The 12676-nt window shown below is 44.0% G+C and overlaps 1 protein-coding gene across 3 annotated transcripts in view; it reads left to right on the forward strand.

Moving 5' to 3' along the window:
* DOCK9 (dedicator of cytokinesis 9) overlaps positions 1 to 12676 on the forward strand; it is a 184794-nt gene that overhangs the window by 94782 nt on the left and 77336 nt on the right. For all 3 annotated transcript variants that reach the window (XM_011993804.1, XM_011993805.1, XM_011993806.1), the window contains exons 24-27: positions 427 to 542; positions 809 to 878; positions 1768 to 1893; positions 2482 to 2553. In XM_011993804.1, the coding sequence (XP_011849194.1) occupies positions 427 to 542; positions 809 to 878; positions 1768 to 1893; positions 2482 to 2553 (384 nt within the window). The remainder of the gene's footprint in view (positions 1 to 426; positions 543 to 808; positions 879 to 1767; positions 1894 to 2481; positions 2554 to 12676) is intronic.

Consider the following 12676-nt stretch of genomic DNA (forward strand, 5'->3'; position numbering starts at 1 on the left):
GAAGGAAAATGGAATACATATCCACATAAACAGTGAAGTTTTTATATGTGATTGCTTGTGGCCCCTCCCTCCATCTCAAAGACAGCTGCACAGCGTTTCTCTGACCCTGCTTCCTCCATCCCAGCTGCCTCTGACTCCTATCCCCTTCTGCCTCCCTCATCCAGCTTATGGCCCTTTGCAATTCCATGGGCCCACCTGGATAATCCCTATCGTGAGGCCTGACTAGCAGCCTTACCTCCTCTGGGCCATGTGACGTCTTCACAGGTGGACTGAGACACAGACGCCTCTGGGGACATTCTGCCCACCACAGCCTTCCCTTTGTTTTAGAGGGAGTTCTTCTATCCTTATTTGGAACAGAGTGGAAAGGACTTTGGGCTGGTTTACTTTTAGAGGGATAACATGAACTGTGCCATTCCGTGTCCATAGAGTCTGCACGCGATGGAAGGCCACGTGATGATCGCCTTCTTGCCCACTATCCTAAACCAGCTGTTCCGCGTCCTCACCAGAGCCACGCAGGAAGAAGTCGCGGTTAACGTGACTCGGTAAGGGAGGTGGATGGATGGATGCTTTTCCTCACTTCCAGTCTGTCCACATCTGGAGCAGTCATGCTTAGCTGGGATGCTACTATGTGCTGAACATTATGTTTAAGAAATGTCTTTGATCTCGTATGTAAGGACCCCATCTAATTCCTTGTCTCCTTGTTTCCTAAGTGCCAATAGCATCATCATTGTTCTACTACTGCTGTGATAATAATGAAATGTTTCCATTTTTACATATTCATTGCTTTATTCACTCCTGTGGTGTGTAGGGTCATTATTCATGTGGTTGCCCAGTGCCATGAGGAAGGATTGGAGAGCCACTTGAGGTCATATGTTAAGGTATGTAAAACACACTGTTCTGATCACTTACATCTGTGGTTCTCCAATTTTCCTTCTAAGGACTTATTTTTTCACAAACCTGGTTATTTGGGGAGGTACTTGTAACTTATGTTTTCTCTTCTATTCCTCATAGCCAACGCTTGTACCTGAATAGGGGAGGTACAAAGAGGGGCAGCCATTCATTAATTTACTTAATTCCATTCCTTCAATTACATTTCTTTTAATGGGTTTTCCAAATAATATGACTCAATGCAGGAGTTTAAAGAAGAATTTTAAGTTGTTCTTACCTAGGCCTCTGGTAAAGTTAGGTGTCTTCATGGTTTTTTTTTTTTTTTTCCACCTAAAATTTCCAGCAAAAATGCTTCTCCCAGATAGGAAGGTTAGCTCTGGCTACAGTCAAATCAGATGACTCAGTGGGACAGCAAGAGATGTTGTTAGGATAAACATCAACAAGTTATTTATTTATATATGACATCCAGTAAGTAGAGTGGCAGTTACTATTCTAAACAGTTGCACATATTCTGTTTAGTATTAAATACCTTCGTAAATTACAACTATGCGATAATTTTAAAAGTAAAGTTCTGGTCCTTGAGGATATCAGTCATCTGTTGCTGTGCCACACATTCCTTGAAGCCCCTGGCACAGGTGGAGTGATGGGCTGGCTGGTCACTGATGTGACTGGGTCGGATGACTCACATAGTTTCTTGAAGACATCCTGGACTCCTTTTTATCACATGACACTCACCCTTCCCATCTTTGTATCCACACCTTCCTCTCCCACAAATGAGATTGTCCCTCAGTCCCTGATTTCCATTCTTGGGAGTCACTCAAGCTTTCAGCCCACCGTGGAGAGCCAGTGCATTAAAGTCTCTTTCCCTTTTCTTCAAAGTATGCGTATAAGGCTGAACCATACGTTGCCTCTGAATACAAGACAGTGCATGAAGAACTGACCAAATCCATGACCACGATTCTCAAGCCTTCAGCTGATTTCCTCACCAGCAACAAACTACTGAAGGTATGTCAGGAGAGTCAGTGTGACTCCGATTGAAACTGATTAACAGGAATTCACCCCACAGCCTGATCAATACAGCCTTTCTGAGTGCTCTTAGAGACAATCACCACCCCCTAAAAAGGGGTAGCAGAGTTTGTTCTCTGATACCAATTTTTCTGATTGTGTCTTGAGAGAAGAGCTGCAAAGCATCACTGTGTTCAGAGTTTCATTGGCTCTTGAGGATTAATAGTCATTGTGTTCAAGTCAATGATGAAGGTCACTGACTTAGAGATACTAACGACAGGTGTCACCAAGCAGAGGTCAGTAAAGGGGAAAGACGACGCCCGTAACTCCGCAGAGCCTCTTGCTGGTTGTGCCACGCTGAGCACAGGCGTCCAGTTTCCCGGCAGGATGCAGCTCTTTGTTGCTGAACTTGTGCAAGCAGACGACGTCCGCCGTTCTCTTCTTGGCTCTGATCATAATGTCCCAAGAGGTGCAGCTGTGTTTTAGAGTCACACCTGCTTTGTGTCAGTAACATTGTCAGCCTGAGAGAGTTCACATCTCACCTACTAATTTGTTGTTCTTACTGGGTCCTGTTCTTTTTTCTTTTAGTATTCATGGTTTTTCTTTGATGTACTGATCAAATCCATGGCTCAGCATTTGATAGAGAACTCCAAAGTTAAGGTATGTTACTTCAAGTGAAGCTTATGTTCTTAGGGGGAAAAAAAATCTCTTTTGTTGGTTTGTAGCTAACGTTTCTTCATGCTTTCTCTGTGCCAGTTACAGGACTGTTCTAAGTGCTTTACAAGTAATAAATCATTTTAGCTTCATAACAGCCCTGTGAGGGAAGTACTGTTCTTACCTATTTTATAGATGGGGAAACTGAGGCCAGCATGCTTGAGTTACTTGCTCAAGGTCATGCTACCAGTGAGTGGAGCAGCCAGGTTTTGAGTCCAGTCTGGCCCCAAAGGCTGTATTCCTGAAATCACTTAGTTATTAACCCAAAAAAAATATGTCTTTTCCTTTGACTAGCTTAGAAATCTTCACGTTTGTTGAAATGTAAATTGTGGTTTCAGCATAAATTTAAAGTGTCATTACCCAGCATTTATTAAGTGTCTGGACCATCGTAGACATTTATCAGGGTCTTAGATGGGAGTATCTCACCAATCTAATGTTCTCCAAAACCAATCAATCAATAGACTCTGAGATCATCCACCTCATTGGGGCAAATGCGCAGCCTCAAATTTCTTCCCTGCCCCAGCGTCCCCTTGTGGTGAAGCCTGGATGTGTGTTCCTTTCTGACCATGGGTCCCCCCTGCTTTGCCTGGTTCCCACTGGGCTCAGCCCTGAGATGACTGGTCTTGTGTTGGGACTGGTGCCCGTTGAGGTGTGGTTGGCCACCTCAGGCTCTCTGAGGCTCAAGGTAGGTAAGTTTCTATAAAGTTCCAATGCAGTAAACAGAAGTGGCAATGTCACTTTCTCATTTTGAAGTTTCCAGGGCTCCTCTGAGACATGCAGAGTCCTGGAGTTGTTCTTGTGACATTGAAGTAGTGTCGCTGTTTGGAGGCAGGGTCCGGTTGAAGTATTACAGAAGGAGCTTGTGCAGGGAGCGGGTGGTGCTGGGCACTGTCTCACAATGAACACTTGTGCTACAATCCTCGTAGGCAGGAGAGGGGATAGGGAGGGGGAGAGGGGGGCAGAATCTAGGCCTCCTGCACAAGGGATCTGGGCTCTCTGAGGAAGCCTTGGAAAGCATGCTAGATTTTGCTGGCAGAAGGTTGATGGTTCAGACCTAAAGCCCTCCTTTTCCTTCCATAAAGCAGACACTGGGCCTGGCCAGGTGGTTTCTCCTTTTCTTTTCTCTCTCTCTCTCTCTTTTGAATCCAGTTTAAAGCTTCTGATTTTAGTGCATAGGGAGATGCCAGATGGAAGTGGGCCCTGCCTTCTGTGGAGAAATGCTCCATCTAAATCATGCCAGAGCAGCCTGCCAAGGAAGAATCTAGCAGATTGTCTGCTTGGCAGCACGCAGCTAAGTGTGTGTGCACATGCACACAGACACACACATCATGTAGATATATTACTTTTCTGTTAAAAAATGTTGTCTCACTGATATGTGGAAGCTAAAAAAGTGGATTGGATGAAGATAGATTGGTGGTTACCAGAGACTGGGAAAGAAAGGGAGGAGGTGATGGAGGAGAAAAAGATTATGAATGTGTTTATTATCACTGAACTGTACACTTAAAACTAGTAATAATGGTAAATTATATGTATTTTTTTATGTTATATACAGAATAGGATTATAGCCTGTGTTCGTTTGCTAGGGTTGCCATAATAAAGTGCCACAGACTGAGTGACTTAAACAATAGAAATTTATTTTATAACAGTTGAGATGCTGAAAGTCCTGGGTCAAGCTGTCCATGTGGCTGGTTTCTTCTGAGGCCTCTCTCCTTGGCTTGTAGATGCCGCCTTCTGTGCGTGTCTGTGTCCTAATCGCTTCTTATGCAGACACCAGTCTTACTGGATTAAGAACCACCCTAATGACATCACATTACCTTCATCACCTCTTTTAAAACCTCGGCCCAAGGTGCAGTCGTATTTGGAAGTATTAGGGGTTAGGACTTCAACACATGAATTTGAGGGGGGCACAGTTCAGCCTATAACAAGGTGCCAGTGGATTTTTTTATTATTTTTGGCTCTAAATAAATGTCATCCCTTCAAAGCAGTGGTAACTTGATTATATTCAAAATATAACCAATTCATTCTGCAACTACTCATTGAGCCCCTACTATGTTTGAGGCGCCAAGGATTACAAAGTTCAATGCATCATCATTTGTGCTCTCAAGGAGTTCAGGTGGGAAAGTGTACATTTCGTTCAGCGGCTACCCTACCTCATGACGAGTGCTCTGAAGAGATAGGCACAACGTGCTCAGGAGTGTGGGGAATCTGGGAAGACCACCTGGAAGAGGCGTCCGTTGCAGTGGGTTCTGATGAGTAAACAGGAGTTGGCTAGGTGAAGAAGAATGAGGACTAGGTGGAGAGAGTTGTGTTGGCAAAAGCTTGAGACCCAGCACCACAGTTCAGGGAACTATATGAACATAAGGCTTTTCTGCCTTATGACTGCAAGGAAGACCACGTGAGAGATGGTCAAGGAGGTCACGAACACTTCCAGGAATACTCACAAGAAGGATATTCAAAATCAAGAGCCAATGACACCTTTCGGAGGATTGCATTAGAAAATAAGTAAAGGAATTTACTTGCATATGTTTGTTCTCAAGATGTCAAATTAAACCACAGCTCTTTAAGGGTGGTCATGACCTGAAACGTATCTTCTGTTCCAGCTCCTCCCCTGCCTCACAGAGGTAGAGACAGAAGTGTAGACTGTGAAGTGACCTGCCCAGGGTCACACAACGGAGCAGAGCCAAGAACTTGTGGCAGAGTCCCAATGGGCCTCTCCTAGGGGTGCTGCCATTTCCGGCCTTTTAACATGATTTATCAACACCTCTGCTCTGGGAAATGGTTTGTTTTTGGAACTTAACACAAACCACCCAAATGCTACCATGTACAATCTTTTCTCTAAGTTAATTACATCTTGGCCCTAAAACAATATTCAGAGTTTTTTTTTAAGTGCTTAAGAGGAAACACTGGTATCCCAAAGGAGAAAGCTTAACTGTAACATAATTTACTATAAAAAGAGATTCACAAACACCTGCTTACCACCTTGGAGGGTTCAACATTTTCGCTTTGAGAGCCCTGCCCTCTGGCCTCTGCTTCCCTGGCCCTGCAGACACCCTGCTGTTCTTTCCCCTCATCACACATTGTTGAGCTGAGAACTCCTCTGACATTTTCCTAAAGCCTTCATTCAGTGTGTCTCATATCTTAAGAGTAACGTGTTTTGTGTTTGAATTAGTTGTTTTTGTGTTTGTCTTATTTACATCTGAAGAGTTTTATGTCCAAATTCCTTGTTTTAGTCTTCTGAATTTATGAATATTTGCCATTCCTATACCATTTGTGATTTCCAAAACTTTGATCTCATCCCCTTAGGGTTTTTAATATTTTTAGGCCAAAATTATTAATTTATTCTGACCTTATTATTTTTTGCTCTGGTTGCCCAGACTGGCGTGCTGTGGTGCAATCTGGGCTCACTGCAACCTCCACCTCCTGGGTTCAAGCGTTTCTCCTGCCTTAGCCTCCCAAGTAGCTGAGATTACAGGCATGTGTCACCACGCCCAGCTAATTTTATATTTTTAATAGAGACAGGGTTTTACCATGTTGGCCAGGCTGGTCTCAAACTCCTGACTTCAGGTGATCCACCCACCTTGGCCTCCTAAAGTGCTGGGATTACAAGTGTGAGCCACTGTGCCCAGCCGGGGAGTCTTTCTTAAAGTGCCATGACGAGGCACACACCAGTGTTGTAGGAGCACCTGGGCCCAGGATTCATAAGAGCCAGATAATGCTTTCAGTGCCGATTAAAATGTTCTACCCAAGGATATCTACACGTGCATATTGTGTATTAAGCTGATGCTTTCAGTGTACAATTTGTGTCCTTCTTAGTGGTAGTCGAGTGAGTCCATTCAATGCATATTTACATGGCGGGACATGGCACAGCGTATGCTTACTTCCAGTGCTGCACTCCTGCTGAAGGTGGAAGTGGCCACCTTCTTGTCCCCAGCTAACCAAACTCTACATTGTTATATTACTGAGGAAGGGTGTGAATCAGAGCCCCTTGGAACTAGCATCTAAAATAAGTAATTTTCTTACTACAGCAGATGGACCTGCAGAGTATGGATGGATTGTGTATGACTGTGCCAGACTCTAGTTTCATAGGTGACATGTGCTTGGAAGTTACAGGTGACATTTGAGAAAAATGTAAAGCGGACATCATTGAGGTCTGTGGAGGAGTCCTCTCCCCACTCTCTGCCCCTATGGTCAACAGTTTGTCGGTGTTTCTTTTCCACCATGTATATTTAGCAGCTGTAATTTCAGCAGACTCCTTTTGCATTTCCTTTCCTCCCACACAGAGTGAAGCACATTGCTGGCATTCCACAGGTATACTGGAAGAAAGGAGATTGGAAAACCTAGCATAGGGTAGGGTGAATATATGCCCTTAAGTATTGCTTGTTTAACCTCCGACCATTTTCTAGCTTACTTGAAAAAGAAAAGAATAAAGTGAAAGAAGGAGGGTATGGCTCATATTCTAAATGAACTGTTTGGACTTCCCCTTAACCAAATTTGTAAACACTCTACGAATGTGATAGGTAGAATGTTAATATGCATATGTCATCCTCGAGTGTTTTGAACAGTTGTTTATAATGTCCAAAGCATTGAGGAAAAATGCAAATGGAGTTGAGAGTGAACCCTTAACCTTGAAGCTGACCTAGTCATTGGAGAAAGAAGACATTCAGCTTGGAACATTTAGAGCAGAGTGCAGGAAGGTGTATATGTGAGCTTCAAGAATCATAGATTCATGTGGGGATACAGGTGGAACTTTACCTGGGCCTTGCAGGACACCACAATCTAGGGATAGGAGAATGAGTACCAGGCAGAGGAAATAGCTCAGGCCCAGGTAAGGCCTCTGGGGCAGAGTTCAGGCTGGATAGATTGAGATTAGAGGGGAAAGATTAAAAAACAAGGTTAGCTCAGAAACAAAGATGAGATTATGGGGAGCTGTGCAGCCAAGCAGCAGACGAATTGGTAGAGACCTAGAGCGGCAGAGTAGGTTCTTTAGTAGGAGTGGCAAGATGACAGAGAGTATAAAGATTAGCAGAGTGGCTAGGAAACTTTTATATCAATAAGTCTGCTTATCCCCTGAAGTATAAATAGCATATGGAACAGATTCACCATACATTTTAAATTATGACTTATTTATTTTTTTAGCTCTCTAACTGCAATAATATGAAATGGCATTTTATGGTGATGCTGATGAAGATCTGGCATTGGGGGGATCAGGTAGGATTGGGGATGAGGATGGAGAGCATTATGAATGAGTAAGGGAGATTATTCAGACAGAACCATTCATTCAGCCCTGCAGTGCCACCTCTAAATATCTGCTGAAGAGAAATGAAAGATGTATCCATGTAAAGGCCTAAATGCAAATGTCCACAGTAGCTTTATTCATAGTAATCAAAAACTAGAAACAACCCAAATGTCCATCAGCTGGTAAATATATAGACAAATTGTGGTAACTCCGCACAATAGAACGCTACTTAGCAATAAAACGGCACAAAGTAGTGAGTCATGCAATAGCATGGTTGGATCTCAAAAGCATTCTGTGAACTGAGAGAAGTTAGACCCAAAAGACTACATACCATTTGGGTCCATATCCTGTATGTGACGTTATGGAAAAAGAAAAACTGCAGAGCACAGAGCAGCCCAGTGGTTGCCCAGGACTGGAGGTGGGGATGGGGACAACAGATGTACTTTCTCTTCTTGACTGTGGTGATAGTTACAGTCATATTCACTTGTCAAGACTCATCAAACTGTAGACTTTCCAAGTTGGAATTTTATGGTATAAATTATACCTCAGTAAACCTAACTGAAACAAAACAGAGCACAGTAAGGTCAGATTTGAGTGGGGGAAGAAAGGCCACCTAGATATTCAGCGTGAGATCATAGAAGAAGGAGCTTTTGACAGAGGCAGTAGAGTAGAGGACTTGGTTTACCAGGGAAGATGCAAGGTTATGAGTTCAGCTTGGGATGTCATATGCTTAGGGCTGTGGGTTCAGTGGCTATGACAGAGACCTGAAGTAACAGGGAGTTAAACAGGAAAGTAGAAGTTTATTTGTTTTTACTTGAAAAACCCAAGCTCATAAGAGGCTTCTGTTCCACAGTTATGAGAGGCCTCCATCTTGTTTGCCCCCTGGAGTGCTGCTCCTCCTTTGATCTAACTGGGTTCACCACCACATCCATGCTGGAGCCAGTAGGGAGGGGAAGATGCACTTTTCCCTTTAAGGATATGACCCAGAAGTTGCACTGCCACATCACTGCCACTGCTATTGTATTGGCTAGAGTTAGCCATGACTGTACCTAGCTGCAAGGGATGCTGGTAAATGTAGTCTTTACTTTGGGTATCCATGAACCTAGTTAAAAGTTGAGGTTCTATTACCATGAGAGGGAAGAGAGAACAGATACTGGGAAGTCACCAGCCATTGTTCCACAAGGGGCCGAGGCACAGCCAAACACATTTCCAGTTGGCAGGTAAAGGTTCAGCCTTGGACAGGGAAGAGAACAGACAGAACTAAAGAAATAGATTTGTGAGTACCAATCTGCTGAAACCATAAGCCTAAGCTTTTCTCTGGGGAAAAGTGCGTGTGTGACCTAATGTTAAGAAGAGAGAGAAGGAAGGAAGCATCTTGGTCTACAGTGGAACTCTAAGTAAGAGAGGTGAGCAAGGCACTGGAGAGGCCTCAAGCCTCCTCCTCAATCATCATGGAGTCCCACATCACCCAGCAGCAAGCCTGCTGCAGCTTCCTTGCCACCCTTCGTCACTGGCAGGGAGCAGCCCTGTGAGGCATGGAGGCACGGGTGGCCTTGTTACAAATGCAGCTGTAGATTCCACAGCATAATGGTGGGGCCAGGAGTTAATTATGTTACCTGCAACTGAAGATGTGAGGTGCCATTCTCATTGTGCCAGCAGGGCAGAGAGTGAGGTAAACATGCTGATCTTTGGGAATGAAAATGATGAGGAGGTAGGAAGAATGGAGTTTGTGGACTGGGCGCAATGGCTCACATCTGTAATCCCAGGAGTTCAAGACCAGCCTGAGCAACATAGTGAGACCTCACACCTCTGCAAAAGGTGAACAAAATTATCTGGGGATGGTGACACATGCCTGTTACCCAGCTACTCAGGAGACTGAGGTGAGAGGATCGCTTGAGCCCAGGAGGATGAGGCTATAGTGAGCTGTGATTGTGCCACTGCACTCCAGCCTGGGTGACAGACTGAGACCTTGTCTCAAAAACAAAACAGAACAGAAAAAGCACAAAAAACAAAACAAACAAACAAACAAAAAACAAGTTGTAGAAGAAAATGAGAGAAAGAGGAAATAACATAGGGATCTTGATAAAGGGGAGTAACCAGAATGCAGGGAAATGTCATTGGTAAATTTTTTCTCAGCCCTATTACTTTTGTTGTTTGCTAAGCCCCAAAGAGGAAGTTTCTTAATTAAAAGTCTTATTTACCTCGGAAAGCAGTAAAATAGCCCATAGAGAAGAGGCCTCTGAACGACACCAGAGAGTGGAAGAACACGGAGCAGAACAAAGAAGTGAACATTTGAAGACCATTCTGAAGTCCTCACCTGTGAAGCAATGATTGGGCAGCACGGCTGTGGGAGAGCAGATGACCTGTAGGGCAGGGAGTAGCCCATCCTGGGTCTCTGTGAAGGTCTGGCTGTTAACCGCAGCGTCCACGGGGGCCTCCACAGCCAGGCTGGGTGTGGGTCTTCAGGGAGATCCCGTTCAGTCAAGGAGCCAGTTGGTAGGCGCTGAGCAGCCAGTGGGCAGCACAGAAGTGTGGCTCGCAGAGGATGGGGGCACGGCACCCAGCATGTGGCTGGAGAGGCTGATCTTGTGAGGACATGTGCTGGGCAGGCTGACCCCACACAGGCAGCACCTGTCAGGTGGTGCCAGGGCGGAAAGAGACGCTGCGGTGCAGCGCAGCGCACAGCAAGAGATCCTCCAGCAGGACGTGGCAGGGAGTTGGGGTTGGTTTGGCTGAGAAGTCCCTTAGTGTCTTGGCATCCTCTTCTCTAAGCCCCTATCAGGTACTCACTACCTGAGCATCATCTTAGATTTTCCTCTTCTATTTCAGTTTGCAGTAATCTCCATAAAAACATTCTATTGCCTAGGTCTTTATTACCTTGAAATGTGTATCACACCTCGTAAAAAGGCTTTAGTTTGTTTTATTGCCAATTAGGACTCTTCACAACAGCTATTTGCCTCTGCAGGGAGAACTTCATTTCAGCCTTCAAAGGCGTGAGTTGTCATTGCCTAGTCACTGAACAACACTAATGATGGGTTGGTATGTAAATTATCCATCATTCTTCTCCATGTATTCTTTCTTTTTAATACAAACATTTTACTATATTTTCTAATAAGTGCAGAAGTAGAAGGATTGGCCTCCCCACTTGCCAGTGTTCTACTGCCCTTGCTTGATACATACCCACCCTCACATTTTTACCTTACAGTGTTTTTAAAGCCATTCCCAGATATTTTCTCACTCCATCTTAGACACTTTAGCATGTCATCTGTAACAGGTAAGCCTTTAAAAAAGATATAACCACCAACATTATCACACCACACAAAATTAGCAAAACTTCTTTATTATCATCTAACACCCAGTCTATATTCAGTTTGCCCCAGGTGTCTCGAAAATGTCATTCTGTAGTTGGGTTTGTCTGCTTCTGGATCTAAACAAAGTTCACACATTGCATTTAGTTGCTGTGTTTCTGAAGTTTCTTTGATTCTTAAACTGTTCTCTTTTCATCTGTTTGGACTTTTTCTTTTTTTTTTTTTTGGCAACATATTTGTTGAAGAAGTGGGTCATGTGTCCAGCAGAATGTCCCACAGTTTAGATTTGGCTGATGGTAGCCTCACCGTGTTATATACATGGTTCTCTGTCCCCCGTGTTCCCTGTGAACTTGTGGTTGGATCCAGAGACTTAATTTGATTCAGGTTTGATTTTTTTTTTCTGGCAAATAATACCTCATAGCTGTTAGTATTACATCACATCAGGAGGCATATATGCCCAGCTGTTCTACTTTTAGTTATAATAATGTTGATTAATAGGTTTACATGGCGCCCACTCAACCTGTCCATGATAGAGTTCTCCGCCTGCTTTTCCTGGTTTTAGCAGCCATTGACTCAGCCCCATGGTGAAGGCCTCAAGCTTCTCTTGGGATACCTCTTTTTCAGGAGCAGCCAGCTTGGGTAGCTAGCAGTCATGCCTGGGGTTAGAGTTGGCCTTGCCCACAGTCTTGGAAATTGGTCGTCTATTGATGCTGTCATCTCAGGATATAGAGTTATTGGTCACACATATGCAACAAAATCCCTTTGGAATTTCACATTTTGCCATTCTGTTTTTGAAAGTTGGTGAACTTCACATTTTTATTACTGATCCTTTCTTTCCTCACTGGATTCTTGACGTTATGTAAGTTTATAAACATTTCCTCGTTATTGGTTTGAGAATTGAAATTGTTATAAAGCTGGTATTTCAAATATTCCTAATAGGTTCTGGCATTTAATGCATAAGATAATGCCTGCTGTCATGTCAGAAATGTCTAGGTTCCAGTTCCCAGTTTTAGAAAATACTGTTTGTTTGATATTGGGACATTGATTTGGTGCTCTAAAACAGGCCATAATAATAGTGGTTTAAATTTGACAGAAGGTTCATTTCTCTCTTGGACAATCATGAGCTGGTAGGCAGTTTGGAGAGCAGGGCAGTTAGTTCCCCAAGGTCGTTCAGTGACTCAAGCTCCTCCGATCCAGTTATCCAGCCTGCGAGGTTAACCTCATCCACATGGCTGAGAAGCTGGCTCACCGCCACAGCGCAGTCCAGGCAGTAGCACAGGAAGGAACAAGGGAGGCCAGCGGCTCCTTTTAGGAGTGTGGCCTGAACAAGGCACGCACCCCTTCCATAATTTGGTCATATGGCTCATACCTAGTGGTAAGTTAGACTGGAAAATGTAGTCTGGCTGGGCAGCCGTGTGCCCCTGTAAAACTGTTACTGTTCTGTTACTAAAAGGGGGAAGACAAGAACAGTTTTATTAAAGATCAATTAGTACTTTTTAGTGAGCTCTCTAAGCCTCAGTTTTCC

This window comes from Mandrillus leucophaeus, unplaced genomic scaffold, assembly GCF_000951045.1.
Source record: "Mandrillus leucophaeus isolate KB7577 unplaced genomic scaffold, Mleu.le_1.0 Scaffold434, whole genome shotgun sequence".
Classification (NCBI taxonomy): Eukaryota; Metazoa; Chordata; class Mammalia; order Primates; family Cercopithecidae; genus Mandrillus; species Mandrillus leucophaeus.